Source organism: Tyto alba, unplaced genomic scaffold (assembly GCF_018691265.1).
Source record: "Tyto alba isolate M040663 unplaced genomic scaffold, T.alba_DEE_v4.0 Super-Scaffold_5, whole genome shotgun sequence".
Taxonomy (NCBI): Eukaryota; Metazoa; Chordata; class Aves; order Strigiformes; family Tytonidae; genus Tyto; species Tyto alba.
Window position 1 is genome coordinate 15,663,485 of NW_024881326.1, and position 26,437 is coordinate 15,689,921.

The 26,437-nt window shown below is 35.2% G+C and overlaps 1 protein-coding gene across 1 annotated transcript in view; it reads left to right on the forward strand.

The window, feature by feature from the left end:
* LOC104364206 (connector enhancer of kinase suppressor of ras 2) overlaps positions 1-26,437 on the forward strand; it is a 215,331-nt gene that overhangs the window by 113,018 nt on the left and 75,876 nt on the right. The window contains exons 7-8 of the mRNA XM_032982760.2: positions 10,682-10,741; positions 15,524-15,592. Coding sequence (XP_032838651.2) covers positions 10,682-10,741; positions 15,524-15,592 — 129 coding nt within the window. The remainder of the gene's footprint in view (positions 1-10,681; positions 10,742-15,523; positions 15,593-26,437) is intronic.

The window sequence follows — 26,437 nt, forward strand, 5'->3', positions numbered from 1 at the left end:
GTCAAAGTTACAAGCACATAATTGAGTATGCATATTAATTTGAGAACGATGTATTTTAATAACATAAGGGGGGTTGTGTATGACTACATAAGTTTACTTTCTTCTTAGATTGATTTAGTCAACAAAGAACATTATAACAGCATAAAACACACTTAATTTTAATTCTGTGTCATCACAGATGCTCAGCCCAGTATGTAATCCTGAACACAGATGCAATTTGCTTGCTGTGCTGCTGCATCTCAATGGCCAAATGTGTTCCCTTTGTGGCCCAGTTTCCCCTCTTGGTCTGATTTCTGGGTTAGCACGAGGTTATCATTTACAGCTTGTGTAGTATATATACTGTAAATCTGTCAGTGCTTTCAACCTACACTAAGTCTGCTACATCCTGAATGCTACTGGTCTGGATGTCTCTATAGCTTTCCTTTCTATCCAGAAATATAATGTAATTCTGCTTGTCTACTTAGAGGAAAGTTCACTATTAGTGCTGAAGAGAACGTGAACGCAGACGGGATGTATTTTCCTCAGAGATGATGGGGCAAGGGCTTGGCATTGCTGATGTTTCCCATTCAGTGATAGCTCTAGATCTAGGGCAGGGCTGTAGACTGGTGGAGGACAGAAAGAGTATAACCTCCTTCAAAAATGACACATCCTACAGTGAGCTGAAAATTTAATGGTGTGAAATATTAGGAGGGGTTTATTTCAGTTCTTAGGTTTGAACTATATACAGCTTACCATAAAGTGTCGGAGTACAATTTAAACCTTTAAGGCATGAGTGACCAAGATGGGAGTTGTTGGCTGTATTGTTGTGGCCTTTTACATGGGCCACACTTTCCTCCAGACCACCCTCTTTTCTAACAGAACATGAGGCAGACAGGGTTTGTGCTGTAATAATGCTGTAGACTGCACTCTGTCACTGAGTGGAAGAACCATGGTGTAGTTCTCCATCCTCAGTGTACCCATAATATAGCCAACAAAACTGCAGTAAGTGGGCACTGCTGACAGAGGACACGAGACAAATACTGCAATCAAAATTGTCCTTCAATTTTTTCTTTTTTTTTTTTTTTTTTTGATGAAGCAAAATCACAGTGAATGACTTGATTTTTCTGTGCCTAATTGTGAAGGCGCTATAACATGTTAGGTTGGAAAGTTCCTTTATAATCAATTTTGCTGACACTGTGTTCTGTTTAGAAGAAAATATGAAAAAGGACTAAAAATGGGAATAAAAGAAGATTCATGTGAAAAGAAAAAGAAAACATTAATCAGAATCAAATATAGAACAGAGTAATGAATTACAAATGGCTTTCTCATGATTGTATAGCAGCTTTTTTCCACAGGATCTCTGCTCCATTCAAGAGAAAAATGAGCACTATTCACTGAATAGAAAGTATTCAGAGTTCCATTTTTATCCTTATCATTCAGTGTAAGGGCTGAGGTCTTATTTACCACACTTCAGCGAAGCTCTGCATTCCCTTGAGTTACTAATTTCATCGTTAGTTGTTTTGGGTTTTTTTTTATGGCTTTACTGAGTACTTCACAGACACTAATTAATTCATCCTCACAACACACTTGTGAAAATGATATTGTAATTTTAGTTTTATAAATAGGAATCTAACGCACAGAGCAATTTGTGTCAAAATCACCAAAAATCTATTTTTCAGGAGAAGCTTACCATACAATTTTTCAAAACACTCGTTATTTTATAGCATAAGTTTAAAACACGGTCTCTCTTGGGTTTAAGTGTAGCTAAGGCTTTCAGAGCTACTGAAAACTCTAGCTTCAGCTTCATATAGGGTTGGCACCTAGAAAATGAACACAATTATTTGCCATTGGTCAAAAATGTGTTGTAAATTACTCAGATTTATATAAGAATTCAGTTATCTGGGATGATATTCAGCTGACTTAATTATGAGACTCTCTATTTCAAAACTTCATTTGCAAAACTGCTTTTGTTATATGCCTTCTAATTTCTTCAACAAATGAGCCAGAAATCCTATAGACATTGCATAAGTTTACACATAAACTAAATTAATTTCCAGGTCCAAATCCATACAGTTACAACACGGACTTAGAACTCCTGCAGGGCAGTGTCTGTGTGTTTAATTGTTTAAATAAATTCTGGCTCATAAAGCATTTTCACAAAGGGACTCTATGTCATTTGAATGTGTATCTTCAGGTCTAACATTTTCTAACTTTCTGTCCATGTTTTTATGAGCTTAATAGCCTTGTTTTGCTGGGGTTTTTCCTCTCTAAAGTATCTTCTTTCTCAGTCTGCTTTATTAAAAAATATTCTTATCTCATGCATTCCCCAGAACACTCTCTCAGTGGTAGTTTCATGGCAGTTTGCTGGACAAAAGAATTTGCATTTGGAAGCACACATTTTAGGTTCCATTCCAAGTTCTGATGATTGTGTTTGCATCCTGATCTCTGCAGGCATTTGCTGGCCTCCAGAAACATGCTGGGTTTTTCCATTCCTTCCCAGGCTGTACCAGTTTCACATATGGATGAAGTTGCTTCCTCCTTTTCCCTATTTAGTTACTGGATTTTCAGTGACAAATACTAACACACCCTCCGTATATTTTCTATTTAATTTTTAAATAACTTTAAAGATTGTAAAACACTTTTTCTGCTGAATTGTAGTACAGGGTATGGCAGTACCATTTATGTCTGAAGTATACTTCATGATTAGCCTCAATAAGATGTCTGGAAGACAAAACTTTGTTTCAAATTACCAATTTGACAAACTTGAAATAAACTCCTGTACTAAAAAAGCGTTAGACTGTGAGAACCAGTCAGCTCAGACAGAAAGAGAACATGCATACATAATGTTTTAATGAAATAGAATAGAATAAAATAACTTTAAGAAAATTCCCTTCCTTGGATTTTAGTTTTTCAACTCTGAGTTATTTATAGTGTCAACTGTAGCAGATCAAAGGAAATTGGATCATTTTTATACTTACAAATGCTTTTTGCAAGTTACTTTTCTTTTTCTTTAGAGAAAGATAGGATTCCATTCCATTGCATTGCATGGCAAACTTCTTCGTGAAGTTACAATAACTTGTGGTAAATGAAACTACAGCATGATTTTAATTTTTAGACACTGTACTCAGTACAAGGCAAGATTTTCCTCAAAAATGTGGTATTTGAAAAATCTACTCCTCAAGAATTTATTATGTTTCAGAAATCCATACACCAAGTTCTACATTCAGGAGTCCCACAATTTCTGTTTCATGATTATAAAAAGCTAGTGCAGCAGCACCCACTTTGAATTTCTTGGTATGATGGACCCAGCATAAGCAATAGGCCCCTGAGACAGGAGTTTGTGTTACAGTTTGCAGGAAAAGAGGTGCAGCTCCTAAACTTGCCACGAAATCCTTGACGGTGAGGATAGGTGAAAGGTTATATAAACCTCACTGTTAATTACCTCAGACTAAGTCCAGAGCCAGCTTTGGAGCAGTTTTGCTGTCAGATAAACACAGTCAGGCTAAGGGAATCAGTGTTTTATTTGAGATGGTCGATATAGAGACTGTCCGTAAGATGGGAGCATGGAGGGTTTTTTGAGGTTTGGGGTTTTTTCCTCCTACTACTCTTAGATGATATGGGATTGTCAGTAGTGGAAGATTTTTTATTTTTTTTTGCATTAGAGCCAGTAGTATTTTGGAATAAACTTTTTTTTTTTTTTTCGATCTTCTGAACTTGATGTGCTGTATATATATTTAAAGATACTTCTGTATAACATGGAGTTTTAATCTGATGAGATTAATGATTACCCTTAAGCAGGAGATTTTAAACAGGCAGGCTGTTGGCTTTTTATTGTTTGGTTTTGTATCTTCTGATGTCTGAGAAATGGTTTGCTTCTGGAATGCAGTAACACTTACTCCTCTTCTTTTCACTTCTTTTTTTTTGTTGCCCTCTCTTGTGTCTGACCTTCTTACTGCTGATAGAAACAATGTAATCTGTCACACTTTAATTAAAATATTTACTACTTATAGTCACAGCTTTGTTAATTTTTCTTCAGAGGGAACTTCTTCTGTTTAATTTAAGAATATAAGGGAAGCAATGATTGTGGGAATAAACATTTTTATAAGACCAGCTGTGAATCACTGGAGGAAAAATATCAGACATACAAGATTTCAGATGCAAAGACCTTTCTTTATTAAGGATTATTCAGCTATCTAATGTACATCTCCCCTTTCAAATAGTACTACTCTTTATGTGGAATTTGTAATTCAAGGTAATGGAAACCAATCTTTTCAATTTTTACAAGAAAGGTATTGCAAGAGAATGAAAAAAGAAAAAGTAGAATATGAAGGCAGCTTTTTTAGTGGAAATACACATGCCTGTCCTAAAATTGTTAGAGTGTTAATCTAATTATTTCAGATTATTTTTAAAGGCTTACAGAAACTTGACATAGTTTCATCATGCTAGACATAAAGATTCTCATAGCCTAGCTTTTTTGTTGTCCGTGGGTTTCTATTTAGGTAATATTTAGTAAAAGGAAGATAAGAAAGAAGAATAAACTCTCTTTTGAGTAAGATGGTTCAGATAAATATATAGAGCTTTGGCTATGCTATGTAGTAGCAAAGAAAATGAATGCCAGTAGACAATCTGTTTAGAATTCCCATTAAAAAAAAAAAAAAAAAAAAAAAAAAAAAAGAAAAGGAAATGAAAAAGAGTAATAAGTAAGGTGAAAGTACTAGGAGGAACCTTAAAAACTTTAAAAAACCCAAACATGTTAAAGTTTCAGAATAAATTGGAAGGGGGGGGGGGAGCTTAAAAAGACCAAAAAGCCAAAACAAAAAAGACTCTGCTTATACAGAAGAATAATAGAAGATCCTAGAAATAAATCTTTTGAAAAGTGAAAATTGTATTCCAGGAAAGAAATTAGAGGTGTTTAGTATAAATCTGGGCAAAGGACTATAACATACAAGGTGGAGCGAAAAAGATTTTCTGGAAGGATTTCTTAATAGCATGGAAGTTAAACAAAGAACTTTCAGCCACCTTCTTAAAGCACTATCTTGTCAATTGTTTATATGCCTCCATCCAAATTTGATAGTTAAAACAAGGTTAAAGACCCATTTTACATTTGGGGCAAAAGATCGAGGGATGTAACTGTTCCCTGGTAGTTTGTAGCATTATAAACCTGCATCTTTGCTATTGATGCTTCACTGTGTTCTAAAAGTAGAGCCTGCGGTCTTCTCCCTGTAGAATTGTTGTTGACACACATAGACCATTTTACTCTAGTTTTAAATACCTGAATTTTTCATGCAGAAGTATTTTGTCGTATCCAGCAAAGAAGTGGTATAAAAACATGAATCATCTGATAATAGATCATTGTTACCCAAAAAAGGAGGAACAGCCTACAGCTGGAAGTGTTGGAAGTATGAGCCAGAAATGCTCATACTTAGGGAATTTAGCCTCATTGCAAAATTCAGAGCTCTTCAAATATTGTTTGAAATATCCACAGATTAACCTGGGAATAGATGTTGACACTTATAAATATACTGCTGTCATTATATCCTGGTTAATTAACCATATGATTCTACAAGAAATTTTTCAAGGAATTCCACCTACAACTGAAAAACAGTGTTTTCTGGGGAATAGTCTCTTCAACATGGGATTTTAAATGGCTGATTCCTTCCCATATGTTTTCAAAGGTCAGATTTTAATTAAAAACCTTTAAGTAATTCCGTCATTAGGGGACAGTGACAGAGTTACTCAGGAACAATCAGGTTCTTAATATAACAGCATGTGAAACATTTCCGTGCTCTGTAACACCCCTCACATATCAGTATAATTCTTCAGAGTTTCATATCTGACATACCACAGTTATTAAAGAGCAACTGTTTATTTCTAACCCACTAACTGCTGATTAGTCCGAGACATCTTCACAGAGTGCATGAGGATAGTCCTCTTGCCTAGAGATAAGGGGGATAGTTTGTCATTCTTCTATGCTCTGAGATCACTGGTGGGATTCAAGAACAAACTAGAGAGGATAAAAACCCATTCTTGAAAAAATTAGATAAATCATTTTGAAAAAGGACTCCAGTGAGATTTTGTTTGAAAGGGCAGAAAATAGATCAGTAATAGGACAGAAAATTGGGAAACAATTACTTGGGTAGAAAGAAGAGAATAGGTTGTGATAGTGAAGGGATATGGTAAGAAAGCCCTGGAACTGGTTAGACAAGGAGGTTGGACTTCTGCGAGCCTGAAGAGTAGGAAGAAAGGAAGGAAGACAGCTGGATGGAGAGGGCAGCAACTGAAACTGGAAGGAAAGAGATAGGAGAAACCTCTACAGCAGGACTCGGTTGCATAGATACAGATGTCTGGTACCATTTTAGATGCCCATCTTTCAGTCGCCACCTCAGAAGGTTCTCTGTGATAGCTGCCAAAGCCATGCATATTTCCTGGTTACTGTGAAATGACTGATCATTCTCTGGATATCACTGTTTAAGCAGATGAGTTCCATCCGTTCTGTCTGAATACTGATTCTGGGACTGGATGTGTGGAAGAAAAAGCTTCTGGGAAGATTGGCTTTTGGGCACGAAACACAGAAAGAGAGACTAGAGCTGATGGGCAGGGAGAAGGAAGAGGCTTCTGTTATGGAGACTGAATAGGCAAGAAAACTTATTTGAGAGGGATATCCATTTATGTTGAATATGAGGACCAGAAAGACAGAGGGAGGTGGGATACAACAGGAAAAAAAGCCACTTCCCACTGAAAGTCTTCCATCCGGAGCCTAGGATGGGTTCCAGGATGCGGAAGTTCCCTCATTTATGTGCTTTTTGTCTGTGAAACCCACTGACTAAACATTCTTCTTTAGTCTTAGCATGATGTTTTCGCTATTTTACTTTGACAGCTCATATGGCTGAAATCTATGAAATAGTTTGCAAGCAGTTTATGTAAAGATTTATATGAGAATAATTAGTTTACAAGAGTAGATCTTATTTTCCATCTGGTTTTATAACAGAAGTTAATATGATCAAAATAGCAGATATGTGGATCCTCTTTTAATAAATCAGTTTACAAGTCAATTAAAGAATCTGCCTACTTAAAAAATACATTATTACAGAAGAATATGACTCTCTTAAATATGCTGAATCGTTATGACTGCTTTAAGCCACAGATAAAATAGAAGATAATTGGAAATAAAATAACTATTTCTAACAGTTCCAGAAGTGTTAGCAGTTGTCACAATAGGATCTACTTAGCTATTAATGTCTGGGCTTGTGAAAAAGAGGCTTGCTGCTTCAATTCTTCAACTGCAGTGTTAAACCAGTATTTGCCTGCAATTTATGTTATCTGACAGAAAATTTTTCAGAATTTATTTCAATTTTTTTAAGGCTTATTAACCATGAAAAAAAATGCTTATATTAGTGGAAACAGAATGAAATGATGAATAAAAAGATAGCCCATTAAATTGAAAGCAAGGTCCAGGTCTCTGCCTAATTCAGACTGTTAACACTTTCATGCTTTTTCTGGGTTCACAGAATTAACATCTCTCTAAATGACTCAGTTTTGCAATTTTGATCATTTCTTATAAACCAGTGTAGATGGTTTACATTTTTCACTGGAATTTTGATGGAGGTGATCCCCTTGAACTCTTTTTTTTGTATAAATAAACTATTTTCTGTGTATGTGAATATATTTATATGAGCAATTTAAACTTTTTGAGGGGTTCTGCTAACCTGTGCCAGTATTGCCTAAAATATGCTTGTAGACTGTAGTCTTTCTGTTTACAAATGCTGATTTTAAAAATGAAAATGAGGATGAGGGTGGGGATAAAACACACAAGTCACTAAAGTAGGGTTGACACAGATTGTCCTTTAGAAACAATATTTTTCTAAGTGTCAATGTCTTTTCATCTTGAAGGATAAATTGTCCTTTAAAAATCTTCGTACCACAGAAAGCAAGTGTGAGCTGGATTGGACTGTACACACTGTGTTACTCACTGTATTATCTGTTGCAAAAGGATAGGCAAGTGATTACAGGCAGCATATCAAAGACAGAGTTTTTTTAGGGAAAAATGTTTACAGGGTTGGAAAGAGTGATTTGAATCAGGGAACATATCTGGCCTCTAGATGACATAGACTAAATAAAGCTGTTTTCAGAATTGGTATATGTTTTTCAAGGGTTTCTTTTTAAGCATACTTTCAATATTGGTTTCAGTATTATACCCCAAAATTTCTCCAAAGTAGAAAAATATTTTTGGAGCTACTATTATATATATCATAGATATGTGAAAAATATATATTATATAAAATACCTTGCATTCTGAGCCACATAAAATAAAAACTAAATATAACATTTTTTATATTTTTTAGATAGAATGTAATCTTTCAAGGTTTTCAGGTAACACAGATATGTCAAGGAGATACAGTGCTACTGTAATGATCAACAAGAAACAAGCTCTTTCATTATTTTTCTTTTGGGAAAACAAGGAGGAAAGCTCTATTTAAGAAATTTGAAGGCTATGAGTCATTCACTAAAATTATTTATTTTTTTATAATTTGTTCTTAAAGTTTAATGGCTAAGATGAAACAACAGATAGCAAAAGGTAGGGTAATTCTCAGTTCTTAGTCAGTTTTTATTTTTCTCAGGTGATACATGTTAAGAGATAAAATTATAATTTTATTTTTTTACAAAAATACACATGGCTTAACAAGAGGCTAAGAACTTTATGAAGAAATACATGATAAAGTTTAGTGAAAAGTTTAGAACTATTTTCTCTTTTGGCCTTAAAAATCTTAGTCTGTTGGTTTGTTAAGTGGGGAATGAATCTTGTCAAAACAAGTAGGGTGCCAGAACTGTGATATTAAATTTGATATTAAAAGTGTGGCTGGAAATGTGTTACTGAAGTCTACTATGTGTTAAAATAACAGACTTCAGTGATGGATGCAGCAAAGTTGTGTAATATTCTGGGTAAAAGTTCACTGTGGAAATCCAGCGTAGCACATACTAGATGATCTATTTAAGATTTTTAATGAAGACTCAAAGTTCCATTCTCGGTGAGAATCTTTACGGTTTTTCATGATCTAGTTTTCTTGTTTATGGCTTTCAGTTGGCAAAGAGAAAGAGAATCAGATGCTTTTCAGTAACAGTTGAAGGTACTACAGAAACAATAGAATAGCTAACACTGATAAAATTAAGCCAACCATACAGAAGGAAATAGTGGAAGACTCCACAGAAACTTCTTTCTTCCAACTAATCACTTTTTATGAAAGTGATTTAAAGACTTCCAAGATTTCATTTAGATGTCTTTGTTATTTACAAATGAAATAGCTTACAAAGCAGTCTCATTTGAGAGAATAAGTAGTCATGGTGAGTAAAATCTGAAATGGAGTTTCAGAGTTAATCATGCTTATCAGTTTTAGCCTGTCTGTACCTTTAAGATTTAAATAAAGTTAAACCTTGCTGAAACTGAATTAGTTTCCATTAAGGTAGAAGTCATATTTCCTCAGGATAAAAAATCAAAGCAGATCCAGCCAGGGCAGTTTACTCAGGGCTTTGTCCAGTCAAGTTCTGATCTTCTTCAAGCCAGAGATTCTACAGCCTTGCCAATCTGCTCCAGTGTTTTATCATCTTAATGGTAAAATTGGAAAAAAAAAATTCAAAAATTTAATTTTTGCTTTTTTTAATTGATTTCCAACTTGTGTTCCTTGCTTCTCATCCTCTCACTGTACACTTTAGAAAAGAGTTTGGCTCCATCTTCTCTGTACCCTTCCAATTTAGGTAGTTGTAGGGAGCGTTACGATCTTTAATAGTATTTTTACCTTTTCTGTGTGTGTGTGTGTGTTAGTGTAAACAGTTAGCCTGAAGATCTTCATCACTGTTCTGAAACTGGTCTCTGTGAACAAAATGTCCTTTCTTATTGCTGGGAGCTCTAAACTTCCGTTCCAACAGCACAAGGTGATGCAGAATTATTGAAAGGATAATGAATCAGTAGTACAACGTACCAATTAGATTAATTAGATTTCAAAATTTGATGGATAACCATACTGTATGGAGAGATGTAAAGCTATGACCTTACTCCTGAGAGGCAAGAATACAAGCAATTGAGTCTCACTGACATTTATGGCTCTGTGTGTGTGTGTGTCCTTACAGCTATATAGATACATATTTAGGTTGTCTCTCTCTACCATGTCCATTGTCTCCTTGAAGTAGAGTCATTGTTAGACTAATTACAAAGCTCCTGTTAGTTCACCAAGCTCATTTTTCTCCATAAATTGGCAATATGACCACTGGCTCATGTGTTTTCTGTGGTAAACTATGCATTTTTATTAAATCTGAATATGGGGCATTTAAGTTTAAAGATTATTTCTGTTTGTGGTTTCAGTTTTGATACTTCTTTTATGCTACTAGTAATAAAAAGAGGTCATATTAAATATTTCAAATACTGAACAGGAAAGAGCTTTTATGTCACTGTCCAGTGTTGAATTTGGTCCAAAAACTTTTTTTGAAATTAAAAAAAAAAAATTAAGTGGGAAAACTGTGTGGTTTATAATGGGTCTTGGTACATCTTTGTTTAACTTCAATTTGCAAATGTTAATTGACCATGGTTCCTTCCAGTCTGTTCAAATGTTATGGTCGTTAAACTGGAATAAACATTCTAATTTAATTATCATGCAAACATCATTTTTTTGTTTCCTGCAAATATTAATTACCTTTCTTGCTCTTTTTTCAGGGAATGTATATCAAATCAACATATGATGGACTACATGTAATCACAGGAACAACTGAAAATGTAAGCTTCTTTATTCTAAACTACTTTTATCACGCATACAAGTATGTTCAGTACATCTGCAGTGCATTTTGTAATATGAAAACTTGCTTTAAATGAAGCTACTTTTTATTAATACTTTTTTCTGTACATATATTAACTTTGTAAAAACTTGGAACCCTTGAAAATAGACACAGAAAAATATCTACGATGAACTGACTAATAACTAACAATATAACAAGATGAAAACCTTGAATTTGTGTCCTCAATAGTTCTTCCAATACACCTTTCTAATAGTGTTCATGTATATGTTCTCTGACATAAAAGTGTTTTCCTTTATATCAAGTAGATTTTTCTCACATAAGAGCATCGTTATTAGCCTAAAATAATATCTGTTGTATTTAATTTTTGTTCTCTACTTCAGATAAATTTCTCAGAATGTATGATAGTTCAGGTTCATATGAAAAAGAAGTATTTTTCTGTCAAGAAAACAGTAGAAATAATATATTAGGAGGGAAAAAAATCTGCCTCAGGTGTTTATATTGACTAGAGTAGTCAGAAAATTGCAGTTACTATTAAGTATAGTTGTTATCTGAGCAACCCTTACTCTCTGTAGTCAGCTTACTTTAGACAGTGAGTGAATATTGTCATAAAATTATTAATACTTTTTTTCCTAAGAGTTCTTCGTTTTCTTCTTAGAACAGACAGTATTTTTTGTGTGTTTTTTTTTTTTTTTGGTTCTAATTACCAAACTAATTTTAAAATAATGTTAGAAAAATTAGACTTTTGAAGATGATGCCTGTCCGAGGATTGACTCTCAGAAAATTAGTAGCGTCTCTATGCCTAAGCAATTCAGTAAAATAGATTGTAAACTAATACATTTTAAAATAGTTACATTATGAGAAGTATGGGTGGATGTAAAAAATATGGGTAATGGGGAGAGATAACATTATATCTGATATCAAACAGGTTATAGAATAATCTTTGATAAAGCAGAAAGTTTTCAAAGCTAGCAGTAATTACTGGCAGGTCTATCACTAAGAAGGGAGAAATTGTGGAAAGAAACAAATAGATTTTGGTACATAAATGGAAGGGGACAACTGATTTGACAATATCAAAAAAAAACCCGTTAGCTAACAATCTGACTGTTGTGTGAGGATGTATAAAAAGTTCTATTATGAAAATAACCATTCCTGAAAGAATTGCAATAGGAGGAATTAAGCACCATTATATTTTCCATCACCTATAGTAAAAATACAGAAGAGACCAAGAAAAATGTATTAATTATCATTTTCATTGTAGTCCCAGAATGTTAGGCAAATCTGAACCAAAAGCACACAGAAATGCTGCAGCACATAAATCAGTATGGCTGAGCATAGAAAGACTAAACAGTGTGACAAGAATAATGAAGTAGCTTCTAAATACCCTTCTTGTTACTTGACTTGTAAATCGTAAGAATAAATTTGAAAATAATAGATTTACTTGAACTGCTGCAATATTTACTATGAGAGACTTCATAGTAGGACTCATCCCTTCTGTTTTTCATATAGTGTTTTAGTCATACAATTTTCAATCAGTCTTGGATCTCTTTAGCAGCATATAGCTCAATAAATTCCAAGTTTAGATTTTATAAAGCTAATATTGAAATTATGTAATGCTGACACCCAAGGAACATAAAATTAGCACTGTGCAGCTAGCCAAAGATGTAAATACTTGCTGGCATACATCAGTAGGATGCTGGCCAATATGGATGAGCTTCATATGTGATATTTTGTTCTACTTGATGTAGATATATTGAGTACTATTTCATCATACAGTTTTTGTTGCTTAGTTTTTAGACAGTGCAAACCCATGGAAAGCTGAATGATTTGTGTGTCACAATTTGTGAAGAGAATTCTAATGCAAATTAAACTTAAAATTTGTTTGCTTATTTATATTTAAGCCATTGGCAGCATTTAGAAGTATTAAAATAACTATATGTCTATCTTGGGTCCTGAAACAGGAATTATCCATCTTGATTGTGTTGCAACAGATTTTGTTCATAGACTGAATTATTCATGCTATGATTAATCAACTTTTTTACTGTAATTCTAATTCATTGTAGAAATATAATGCAGTTTGTAAGGAAAATATTTATGTATTTATAATTGAAATTCACAGGAGGGGTTACTAAATTGTCAGCTACTGAAATTTTTATTTTGACTAAACCTTAGGTGCCAAAACTTTTTGGTAAGACACCACCATAAAGTTGCTTCTTTGTTTTTCCTAAAACTGTAACCACATGTGCAGATAAACTAGCTTCAAAGACCTTTAATTTCTGGCATTTCATCAAATTGATTTTTCATTCCTTTTAAAAGGATAAATGACCTCAGAGCCAGTGTTTAATTTTAAGAGATAATAATAATTAGTTCAGCCTCATCAAAGTCAGGAAAGGAGCTAAAAAGAGAAAGAATCAGGCCTTTGCTTTTCCAACTAACATCAGCAGAAGTTAAACATTATGAACGGTGGTGTTTACTTCAGTTTCCAGCTTATCTTTTATTCACTCTTTAAAGTGATCAAGTCCGTATTCAAGCTCAATTCCAGCCCTATCTTTCTGTTACATGTTTAGTCCTGTGCAAAAGAGCAGGCTGCCAAAATTCTGCAAGTTTCCACTAAAAGGTAAAGTGACACTGGAGTCAGGTAGTTCTTCACACTATCCTATAAAGTATATTGGTAAAATCCTCTTTATTTTAGTGCAGAAAGACTCAAATGACAGGAGTTGCAATCTGGCTGTAACAATCAGGTAGTTTAGCTGGAGGGCAGGTCTCCCCACTACAGGAGACCCAGAAGCCCTTATGAAAGAACAAGCAGGGATCAAGCAGGTGAGGAGTTGGAGCGTAGCTTGTGACGGGGAGGTTGGGCAGAGAACGGTTAGGAATGATAAGCAAGCAGCAAGCTAAAGGTGAGAGCTGTGTTTGGAATAGCACCTATAACAAGCTTGGAATCACTGTGTCAAATACTGACTATTCACCCTATTTGCTTGGTTCTTCTTACTGATAGATTAATTAATGAAGTCTCCTACTACTCTCCAGCAGCTGTGTAGGCTGCAGAATCTATCGATTAGTCAGCAGGTGCTGACTATTGGAGAGTGGTTTGACCTCCTCATAGATTTGTCTCTGGCATTTTATTCAGAAGTAAATGCAGTCTTTTTCTTCTCAGTGGTGATTTGTGTTTTGGTTGTATTGTCTCCTCTTGTCTTTGTTCCTTGTATTTGTTTATTCTATGTTTTTATTCTTTATCCACAAAAGGGATGGACATGATATGTGGGATTTTTGGTTGGTGAAGACTGTCCAGCTGAAGAGCTTTTGCCTGTTTCTTGGAAGTCTTCATTAGTATGCAGTGAGGTCATTAGTATAAACTTCTAAAAGTCACCTTTGGTTCAGATAAATCTTTTCTTCCCCCGCATTTGACACCTGGCTCTTGTGCTATAGGCAGTATATGTTATAGGCTGTTTCCAAAAGGCATTCAAGAGCTGAACTGAATTTTGATAACATAACTCCTTTTCTGTGAGGAACTTCTTCAACAGTATTAGAGCTAGACCACTCTCTGTAGCTGCAAGTGGCTCTTTTTCTGCCTTTCTTAGGAGTCTGCTTACTTGGACAGGGAACTTGAGCTGTTAGTCTGAGTATTTTGCTTTAAATGTTTCTGTGTTTTTTGAGATGGGACTATCTGTCCTCTCCTCTCGCTGACTCCATATTGAACAAGTGGAGTAAACATTCAACCTTGTCCAAGTGTCCTGGATGGTCTACTTCCTTAATAGCTGACTTGCACTGTGATTTACTTCTCAAGGTGATGTCTCAGTTCTTTAATTCTTTTCTGGTTATTTTCTCTTGAATTTCAAGTTGGTGTACTCTCTGTGAGTAGAACACTCTTGTAAGCTAGTACACAATGCAAGTAAATTGCCTTGAATTCTCAATTCTCTACTCCTGAGTATGACTGCTGATCTGCATGCATTACAGATTTAAGATCTGGTTTCAATGAAGCATGTAAAAATGCTTTTCTAAATAGCAGTCAACTGTCTTCAAGTGGCTTTTCAATGGGTTTTAATCCATTTTAATGTGATCAGAAGAAGCTCTATTTAGGATGAAGGAGTGTTGCAGCTCAGCGATCCCAAAATTATGTGAATGGTTTATACAGAATAGTGTGTGTGTGTGTATATATATATATATATATATATAAAATTTCCCAAAGAGCTAGTCTGTCACTGGCATTATCCATTTGTAAATTACCACTTTTTGTGTTCAAAATGGTTAACCTAGTGCTGTCTTGGAAGTGCAGGAGCTATAGTGTATTTGTAGAGTATTTCCAGTGCACTTAAGCAGTAAAACTGCTGTATAAAGGACTGAGAGACCTGCTTTTCTGTTACACGCATGGTTGGTCCAGCCCTGTCCTTGCAGTAAACAGCATTCATTGACTTAACAGATTTACTTCTGTGTGATGTAAATTCACTCAGTGTATTCCCAGCAAGATTGTGACTGCTCATATTCCCCACAGAGAGGTAAAGAAACTAGAATAGTTCAACCAGGCAAAAAGGCTGGAAGTGGGATTCTAGATTACTTCATCAAATTACCATCTGCAACCAGAAAAAACACAGTTCCTTATAAGTACAGTTTTTATAAATATGACCAATTATTGTTATTTGACAATAATAATACTTCTTTGGGCACTGCTTTTTTGCCTCCTTCAACATTTGTCGTTTTAATTCCTGCTCTTCCCTTCCCCCTTCACACCTCTCATTTAAAGTTAATTATTATCTCTTGTCCTTAGTCTCCTGCTGACCAGTGTAAAAAAATCCATGCTGGTGATGAGGTAATCCAGGTCAACCATCAAACTGTGGTAAGTATTTTGGAAATTCTGTTCTGCAGGCTTTGCCTATTCTGACTGCTAAGAAGGTAATAATTCTTCTTAGAAGGTAACTTTGCCAGACTAGATTGTTATTTATGGCTTTTAAAGAATCATAACCACTGCTTATGCTTAATAAGAAAAAAATACAAGTTGAGTCAGTAACCAGCCCAGAATTAAGCCATATGTGCATTTTGCACAGCTGCTGTGCAGCATCATACTCTTTATATAGGGAGATCCCAGAATACTTACTTGAAGTTCTTAAGCTTCTTGTTACAAGATATGGCAGCTAGTTTAACTTTTTCTCATAAACAGAATTTTGCGCTCTGTTTAATATGGGATTCAGGTTAAAAATGGGTAAGTGCTGCGGCAGACCTATATTCTGAACCTGTTTGGGGGAAAAAAAGTAGGCAATTGACATGCTGATAGAAATCTGTCAGATTTTGCTTTTGTCAATTCCTGCATGCAGATTTATTTTTAAGCAGATGAGCAGTTTTATAAAGTTAGTGAATCTAATAATCTGTTTAAAATCACATAAGCATGTGTATGCAGAAGTGTGTGCCAATCCTAAGGTATTGCAGTACATGATTTGTGTACATTTAAATATGCCTGCCACTGCATTTCTTTCACTACTGTATATATACCAAACTACATTTTGTTTTATGTAGAAATGCAGCAACATGTTTCTGCAACATTGACAGAATTGTATCCTGAAAAAACACACGTGACTTCACCAGAGAATTAATAATCTATTATTTTTTAGTTTAAATTATTTGTAATTGAGCTACAAAAGCCTATCAGAGTACCTTATCTAAAAGCCTATCAGAGCCTCATCCAAGGTTGAATATTTACATTATTTTTCCTGTTTTGTGTTGACACAAGCTGCTGCCTTATAACTGATGTTATTTCCGATGTTGATGATTACTGAAAAAAAATGCAGTCGAGTTTTGTCCCAGTACTATCTTAAGTCACAGGGACTGTCCCTTTTTAAAAAACCAAAATTGTACGTTGCAGAAGAATGGAAGCAGTGTTGTTGGAACTTCAGGTGAAAAGAACACTTGTATTTATTACTTTTAAATGCATGAGTAGCATCGGCAATGACAGCTTCCTAAAATGTTTATAAATTAGCCATTTAACTCTGTCTTGCTGAACCCCATCTCCAAACATGGCAGTGACAAAACTAAGGTATCTCTTTCTGTCTGTCATTTGTATGAGGTAGAAATACGAAAGTCTGACTATTAAAATCTTATGATTAGAGAGCAAAGATTTTCTCTTGAAAATAGTTATAACCTATTAACTTACACTTTACATGTTAATGCAACATGCAGCTCTTACCTATATTAGAGAGGTTCTATGAGTTGTCATAGTTACAAGTTGAAATATGCATTAGACTGTCTTTCTCCATCAAACATACTTTTCAAGTGTCAGAGCTGATTTAATCTTTACACCCATAGGTGAAATCCCCTCATGCAACTCATAATTGGCTTTCTGGATAGCAACTCCTTCCCTGTGTGTTACTACAACAGGCCCAAGGTGTTTGATACTTGTAATCCCTTTACAGCTAAGGGCACAGTACAAACAGCTGGGTCAAGCGGCATTAAATAACTTTTTCTAAAAAACTTCACTATTAATTATTAATTCTGAAGTTTATAACAAGCTAAGAAAAGAGACAAATATCAAGCTGTTTCTTTCAGAAATTTATTCTTCATTTGAAATGGCTGGGAAAGTCTCATTCTGTCTTCTCTGTGACTTTGGAAAGTCAGAGAGTAATACTGAGTGTTTGCGTGTTTCAGAGGTATATGTCCAACCTTTTTCCCCTCATGGATTGGAAGTTTTAATGTTTTAAGTATCCCTTTGATCTTTAAGTGTGCCCTTTAAGTCACTTTTGGTGTGTTGTGCTGCAAACTACACTTAGCTCTGTTCCTTCTTCACCCAAGTTATCACCAGTTGTGGTGATCAATGTCATGCGTATAATTACCATTATTTCCATTAGTGGATGAGAATAATTCAAAAGCAATACCTTGTTAAATTTCCATGTAATAAAAATTTTAATACTAGGAAGACCAGGTCATAAAATGAGGTGTAAAGCATTTGAAATTTATTGGGGGGTGGAGGTGGGGCTGAGCAAGCTTAGAAAAGAAAGGCTTGCATATCTGTGCTGGTCTTACAGGTGTACCAGAGCTGTAAACTCTCTTGGTCACCAAGTAGAGGGAGCGTGGATTTGTGCCTGCACCGAGTCCTTGCTAGAACTCAACACTTCCTCGTACCAGCCTTTGACTCCACAGCTTAGCAAAAGGAAGTGTTAGTAGAAGTAAAATTGTAAAAGAGAAAAAATACAAAGCAGTTTGAATTTATACGTAGGTGAAGTGTGCTTGTTCAGCTGCATTGTACTTCCCTCACAATGCTCTCAAGCCATTTTTCTTGCCTGGTAGTTTGTAGTGCCATTTCTACTATTAGTTTGATTTCTGGATGGGAGGTTAAATGCTTGCTTGCTTTCTTCCATTCAATATTTTATCCACTTTAAGTTAAATGTCACATTTCAATTCCCTCTAAAATGAAATTGCAGCAGAAGTTTACATTGATTTATAACCAGTGATGATGGCTTACATTTTCCTTTTACCTTGTTCTGGAGCTGAAAGAAGAATATTGTTTCTTTATTTCTCTAATGTATCATTCTGTTCAGTTTATTTCATACACAGCATTTAGCATTGCTCTGTGAAGAGGCAAATAATTACATTTAGTATCCTAAATACTTCCTGGGTTGTTACAGAATTTTCAAGATAGATAGTTAAAATATTATTTACAATATATGTATCTGGTGAAATTCATGGTCTTCTGTCTCACATTATTTTTCCATAGAGATTCTACTTAAACCATTAAAAGCTTAGGAGATAAAATGATAGGTGTTAGTGTTATTTCTTATTCCTGCTTTTACCTGTTCATTGGTAAGGGAGGCTCCATGCTTTCATAAAATGCAGGATAAATTATGCAACATAAAGATGCAGAAATATACCTCCTTCAGGTATTTGTATGCTTCAGAGATTCTGCATCTAACAGATATTATCTTTGTTGTCCTAACAAAGACATTTTCTTAAGTTTGACATTTCTGTAGCGTTTTGGTAGTCTATCATACATACAACCTGTTCAACACAATGTGTTTTGAAAGAGCCTGTTTTGAAGATGATTAGATATAGTCATTTTGTATTACTACTAGTGAAAATACTTTCCTGATTAGAGAAAGTATGGATCTCTTTTAATAGATTCCAGTCCTGTAACAGACTACTGGCATCATTTATTCTGATTTTGACTGAACTAGGCCAATGTATTTTCTAGATAAATTCATGTTCGCTCATTTAATAAGATTATTTGAGTTTTAAACCTTTCATTGATGTTCCCACAACCTGTAATAAATTCTTCTGGTAGTTAATTATTCTCATTGCTGGGGTAAAAAAAAAAAAAAAAAAAAAGGTCATTTTATTTGTAGTCTACATTTGTCTGGCACAAGCTTCCAGTCCTTTGATCTTGATGTATTTTCATCTATTAGATTGGAGTGCAGGTTTCTCATTTGGGCATTTTCAGGATCCAATCAAATTTCCGCTTCACTTTATTTTTGTAAGCTAGATAATTTGAGCACTTCCAGTTTGTCACTCCAATGCTTGATCCTCCTCAACAACCTCTTTAAATTCTCAACTGTAATACTTTGTATATTTAACATTGAGTTACAGAGCTGTCCAGTGAAAGCATTCATTCATGGGTAGGGCAGTACTCCTACGCTAAAATAGTACAAATAAGACTGCATTAATGTAGCCATTACCAACGAGCTGTTTACTCTTTTTAAAAGGTGACCTGGGTTTGAGTGAGTGGTGGGGGTTTTGGTAGCAGGGGAGGGGGCTATAGGAGTGGTCCCTTGTGAGAAGCTTCTCGAAGCTCCCCCAGCTCCAAGTCAGCTCCACCTCTGCTTGAAAACTGAGCCAATCAGCTGTGCCTCTGCGATAACGTATTTAAGAAGGGACGTGGTGACAAGCAGTTGGACTTGTGAGGAGGAGTTGTGGCAGCTGCATGAACACCAAGGTCAGTGGAGGAACGGAGGAAGAAAGGAGGGGGGAGGCATTCTGGAGCAGAGACCCCCCTGTATCCTGTGATGAGGCAGCAGGGCGGCCCCCCCCTGCCACCCATGGAGATCTACGGTGGAGCAGACGTTGATTTATGGCCTGTGTTTTTTGGCCTGGGTGATCAAGGTGCTGTGACCGAAGAAGGCCGGGGTCTTGTGGGAAAAGGTAGCCCCGCTGCTGTAATTCAGCGCTGGGAGGATTGCAGCATGCGGGGGAGTCCCACGCCAGAGCAGCTCAGGAAGGGCTGCAGCCATGGGAGGGAATACAGTCAGAGAAAGTTAGTGACCCATGATAGAGCAGTGTGGGGAACGCTGCGGCCCGTGGGAGGAACTCACATTGGAGAAAGTTTGTGGAGGACTGTCTCCTGTGAGAGGGGGACCACGATGGAGCAGGGGGATAAAGTTCCAGAAGCTCCCCCCACCGAAGATGGAAGAAGTGGCAGCGCTGACTGCACCCCCCATTCCCTGCCCCTGCACTGCTGGGGGAGGAGGTGGAGATATCGGGAGCAGAGCTGAGCCTGGGAAGAAGGGAGGGGTGGGGGAAGGTGTTCTCAAGATGTGTCACTGCTTCTCACTGTCCTACTCTGTTACATGTTGTTAGTGTCTGTAATAAATGTATGTTGTTTTTTTTCCTTCCCCTATCGAGTCTGCCTTTTGCTTGTGACCATAAAGGGGGATTTTTTTTTCCCCATCCCAGTCCTATCTCGAACCCCAAGCCTGGCTCTCTGTCCCTTCTTATTGCCAGAAGAGAAGGGAGAGAGAGTGGCTGCGTGGTGGTTGGCTGCCAACAAGGCCCAGACCATGACAAAAGGTTTGTGTTCATTTTGCATTAATACATAAGCAAAAATGAAACTAAGAAGACACTTTTATTTAATTTTTTAATTTAAAAACAAAAACTGTAATTTCAATTTGTTTGACTCTGTCAGGAAGTCATTTTAAGAGAATACTCATCTCTTTTAAAACTGTGAGATGAGTAAGATTTTTAAACAGGTTTAAGAAGATATAGACTTGGAAATAGTAGTACTATCCCTGCATTCAAGTGGAGTCAGCACAGATAACAGCATTTCCAATCCTGGAGGCATTTCTTTGGGTATGTATAGCTATAGCAGAGCATCAAGCATTCTGTCAATGTCAGTCCCATTGAACTGCTGGATATGTAGAATTAAACATTTTGGGATAGATATGACTATAATATTTTGGCTGTATGTTCTCAAAATTATTCATATTACCTACAATTAATATACTCACTTTATATAAAGCGTTATCTGTATTAAGTAAGAAATATCAGATAGCTAGGAGGTAGATATATTAATATTTTTTTTCTGAAACCCATTATATTAAAAAATATATTAAAAATATTAACAAAACAAGACCACTTGTTTTTCTTTTCAAATAACATTTCAATGTAGTTGAGAGTTAAAAAAAAATGAGAGAGTTTAGAAAATATCAAAGGAAATAAGCTTACAAATTATATAATGCAGCAGTTAAAATAGTTAGAAATAGAAGACTTACTATGTGGAATCTCGTCTAACCAAGGAACATTCTGTAATACAATTATAAAGATCAAAGAAAAAATAATAGTACTTTAAGCAAGAAATTAATTAAATCGGGCAATTCACCACTGGCTGTTAAGATCATTTAATCATTATCCAATTTCCTTATTTGCTTTTCTGATTGTCCTTCTTGCTTATTAGATTTTCATAAAACAGCATAAGAAACTTTGTTATACATTCTAAATTACTGCCACACTCTTTATTTTTCCTACAGTAATAACAGGCACTAGTTCTGCCAGTGCCTTGCAGATTTTTACTTATTTTCTTATGAATTTATACAGAAGTGCTGAATATGGCACTGTATATTTACTTGTTTGCAAAATTAATAATTACAGCTTGGGTTCCATAGATAGTATATTTTCTGCTTCTTAGTTGAAATAGTAAATTTGATACTGTCATTTTTTAAAAGTTGTTTTATATATAAGCTATGATTCTTTAGTCAGAGAATTGGGACTGTCATGCAGTGAAAATCAACTAAAATTAAAGGTACGATAGTCACTAGTCAAGAAACATGTGTTTCTTTGAGTTTTCCATAACAAGGTTAGTATCTAACATAGAATAAAGAGGGGAAAACCAGTCACAACAAATATATAAGTATATACATATTCAGGATGGAAGCAAAGTTGGGTAATTTAATGCCAAGTCATCTACATCTCAGTTTACTGAAGAGATTGAAACTTTCAATTACAAGTCTCTAAGTAAGGAATTTTAATAATTGTCTGCTTTAGGATAACACTGTATGCTAGGGAAATTTAAGAAGTAAAACTTTTACTAATTAATACTTTGCAAGATTTTGTAGGTGATTTAGAGAGGAAGGGATAACTAAAGACATGAAGGAAAGTGGCATATTAGGTGAAATGCAGCATAAAATAATGAATATTAAATTGTGTTAATGTTCTACCTTTGATAATTTTTCAGATGAGAGAAAGTGCAGATCCAAACAAGTATTGATCTAGCTGCCTGACTATCTGTAAAATATTTGCTCTACTTCTGAATAAAAGTGTGTTTGATAAACTAGGGAAAATGGACTTCTCAGAAAGCAGATTCGGGGTTTTTTTAAGGTTAGAATTTGAAGGTCATTTAATGGAACAGAGGGCAATAATAATGTTTTTAGTAATTCCTTTAGTAATTTAGTAATTCCCGTTGAAAGAAGCAACTGGCAAGACTCCAGAAGTGAGAATATAGTAATTAATCCCAAATCAACTGAGTACCATAGAAGTGATGTGACTGAAAATGGCAAAGATGAACTTGGAATTAATCAGGAACAGGTTTCCAGGAGAAATAGAGTTTAATGCCATTGTCTTGACATTGGCAAGACAATATCTTGCCTGAAACACTGTGTGATGTTCGGGTCGTTTACAGTCATCAAAGGTGTGAAGTTACATATAAACATTTAAAAAATGTAATGGGTAAAAAAGAAAATGTATCGTCTGTCTCATGTGAAGGGAATTTTTTTAAGGTTTTCAATTTGGTTAACCCAGCCAGCTAGGTCTGAGACAGAATTCGTCTTTCTTAACAGACAGGGGCTATAAAGACCAGAAAGAGAAAGAACTCTTTAAGGTAAAAAACAGTGTTGTGCAAGAGCAAGCATGCACACAAACTTCTGCAAGTAAATCTATGATAGAATTTAACTGCTCTGTCTAGGATGGTGTTTGTAGAACTGATGAAATTGATTACAGTATAGTTTCCTGCAGCTATGTAGAAGAGTAAACAAATGGATGTAGTGGCCTAGAAGGGCTCCTTCAGTTCTAACACCTTTGCTTTGTTGTGTAACCTGTTTATCATGTTATCTCTAAATAACTGTTGTTTCCAACCAACATAGTTGCATTTTCATACTTGATAAGGTTATTCTTTGGAATGATGGATGCTATGCTTTCAGTAGTTAAAGGGGGCTTATAAGAAAGATGGGGACAGACATTTTAGTACAGCCTGTTGCAATAGGACAAGGAGTAACTGCTTTAAACAAAAAAAGAGAGTAGTTTTAGACTAGATACAAGGAATAATTTTTTTACAATGAGGGTGTTGAAACACAAGAACAGCTTGCCCAGAGAGGTGGTACATGCCCCAGTCCTGGAAACATTCCAGGTCAGGTTGGATGGGACTCTGAGCAACCTGATCTAGTTGAAGCTGTCCCTGCTCATTGCAGGGGGGTTGAACTAGGTGACCTTTAAAGGTTCCTTCCAACCCAAACTGTTCTATGAAACTGTGATTATAAATACATGATCAGCAGACTAATACCCTTTCCTACTGTTCATTTTCAAATTATATACTTTAAGTGTGTCAGGAGCCCTGGCACAATGAAATCATTTCAGCACTAATTTATTGGTGTTAAGACAGTTATTGAATTAATATCTTTGGTGTCTGTTTGTTGAATTGTAAATCTCAGTCTTAATGAGAGCTCATTTTAGGTGGAGGTAAATCTGTAAATATAGTGCCAGGTCACACCATCTGTGTTTCAGCATGCTATGTGTTGTGAAATATAAGTAGGAAAAGGAAAGACAAAAGATGTCATGAGAATTACAACTTCTTCCCCCAAAAGATGTCATTCTGTTTTCAAACAAATTGCCACATGTTACTTATTCTCAAGATTCTGCCTTCAAAAGGCTTAATAATGCATGTCTTCCAGTAGCAGATCTTGCATCTTCTTGGAATCTTGCTGTATTTCTCCATCAGTTAATGAAAATAACTATGTAAGATAATGGGAGAACATTCATTTTTCCATCAACAATTATTGTTAGTAACAGTTAGGATATTAGTAGGAAGAGTGAATCAGCTACAGGTGCAGGTGTTCATGATAAACTTCAGTGACAGAAAGTAGTCTTATGATCTTCCAGCACATTTTTATCTAATAATAATTTCTGATTTCCATGTTAATCAAACTAATTCCCTTGATTAATCCCATAATGAGGCAAAGTGACTTATAAACTTCAAACATGAAAAGATGATATGTTTCCTTACACAAGCCTCCTTTTTTTTTTTTTTTTGAATACAAATATGAAGAGAGGTCATACTCTTGAGGTTCAAGTAATTATCCAGATGGCTTTGCTTCTGTATTTGAAGAGCCTTGAGGGGAAACATCTGTCCTGGTTCATGTAAGGTTTACTGCAATGTAAGCAAAATTACTTGTTTTCAGGTGGTGTGCAAGATCTTATGCTCTAAATATGTAGAAAATATTCTGTACAATTTGTTTCCAGATAAAATGCATAACAAGGTAGTTCTTAAATTCCTATTTAGTTCATGCTCTGTCTCTCTCCATCTTAGGTAACATTAAAACTGACATATGATACAGTGAGTAAAATATACACAAGTCTTACAAATCAATCCTATTATCCTTCTGTGAGGTGCACTCTGGCTTTTTGTATTTTTTAGATCTTTTTAATTCTTCAGAGTCCTGATAGTTGTTTAGGGTTTGATAAGGCAGAGAAGGAACTGAGGAACCACACTTCTGCTTTATGCCCAGAACTTTCAGGAAAAGCAGAGAAAGGAATATAGGTATTCTATCCACTATGCACCCTACTTCCGCTGTCTAAGCTGTGTCTTCTAAATTCATACCATAACAAATATGTATAATATGTTTTGAAGAAATTGAGATGGAGATGAATAACTGTTGTGGTGGTTTTGACCACAGGAATCCTCTGGTATGCACCATCGTGTTCAACACTCTAGCTTTTTTTTCAGCTCCTTTTAACAGATGAATATATCACACACTTAATGCCTGTGCAGTCATCCACAAATGCACTGGTTTGTGTTTTCTTCAGGCTTTTTTGTGTGTCTGTAACATTAAGAATTTTTTGTATTAGTTTGTTTTTCATAAAGATCATCAATAAGTCATCTTTGGCCAGGTAGCTTTAATTTTAAAAATGAGAAAACGTGCTTGTCCAGCATGAACATAGTTTGGATTTATAGAAATGCCGAAATCCCTATTGCTGGTAGTGTGCATTCCAAATCCCATTCATACCAATCTAGATCTTCTAAATGATCAGGAACAAAGTCAATATATGGTGGGACTCTAAAGAAGGTATTAGAGAACTAGAAAACAAATTAGTTTGCTGTCAGTTAGTGAAAGTGAGTTATGTTTCTCTGAACAAATTAGTTGCGCAGTCCCAGCTTCAAAATTATCAGGTGTAGGTATACAAAATCACCACAGCATTGTGGATATTTATATAATTTTCTTTTTATGGAAAAGAAACTTCGTATTGCAGGGATTAATATTTTTGGAACTATGATCTTTAAAGTTACTATATTTTGCATTTTCCAGTAATTATCTGACTTGTACTTTCTATGAGAAAACTAACAAATCCTTTAACATAGACATTAGTACAGAATTTTTTCCCTGGAGACCTTCTTTTCACACTGAGGATGTACAAATCAATAAAAAGTATTGATTAAAACAATCCTAGGTGTAAACCGCCAAAATCTTAAATTTATGCCTTCCTCTTACCATTTTCAGTGAGTTGCCTTATATTCTTTTAGGTTTCTTCCATACTTAGCATCTAAATTAAAAAATTACAATATTTTGGGGGGATAAAATTGATAAATCAATCATTTTAAGCCAGTAAATATCAAAGTTTATGTGATTCTAGTTTTGTTACAAACTCTGTGTACCACTGTGGTAGTAATTTTCATTACTGGCACCTGACTGTATTTGCCATCTTCTTTGAGTTATGAAGACTACAGCAGGCATGTGGCCTTCCACATTCTACATTTTGTAGGTCCAGTTTATAACGAGAGAAAAAATAGCACACTGTATTTCAATATGCAAATATGTTTATCAGAGAACAGTGCACCATGACTACAGCATGTGCAAAGATGACATAATAATGTCCTTCTGAATTTGTTGATTTGAGTGTAATGGCTATCCTAATTGCTCCAATTTCAGTTATTCAGGAAGATAAAAGAAGTATCACATTAGCCCTTTTTTTACTTCATTAGCCTAATTTTAATGTTAACTTTCATTAATGGGTGAAATATTTTAACCCATATTGTATAATCTGATTAACTGAATGTATATGCTAAAATCTTAAAGGAGCAAAATACCCTTTTGCTTGCTGAGTATGTCTTTCCATAGCTAGAAGCTAGTAACTGCTATTAAAGACTGATTCTTTAAATGACAAAATATGTCTCAAGGACTGGTTTTCAACTAAGATTTTTTAATCCACTATAATGACTTCTATC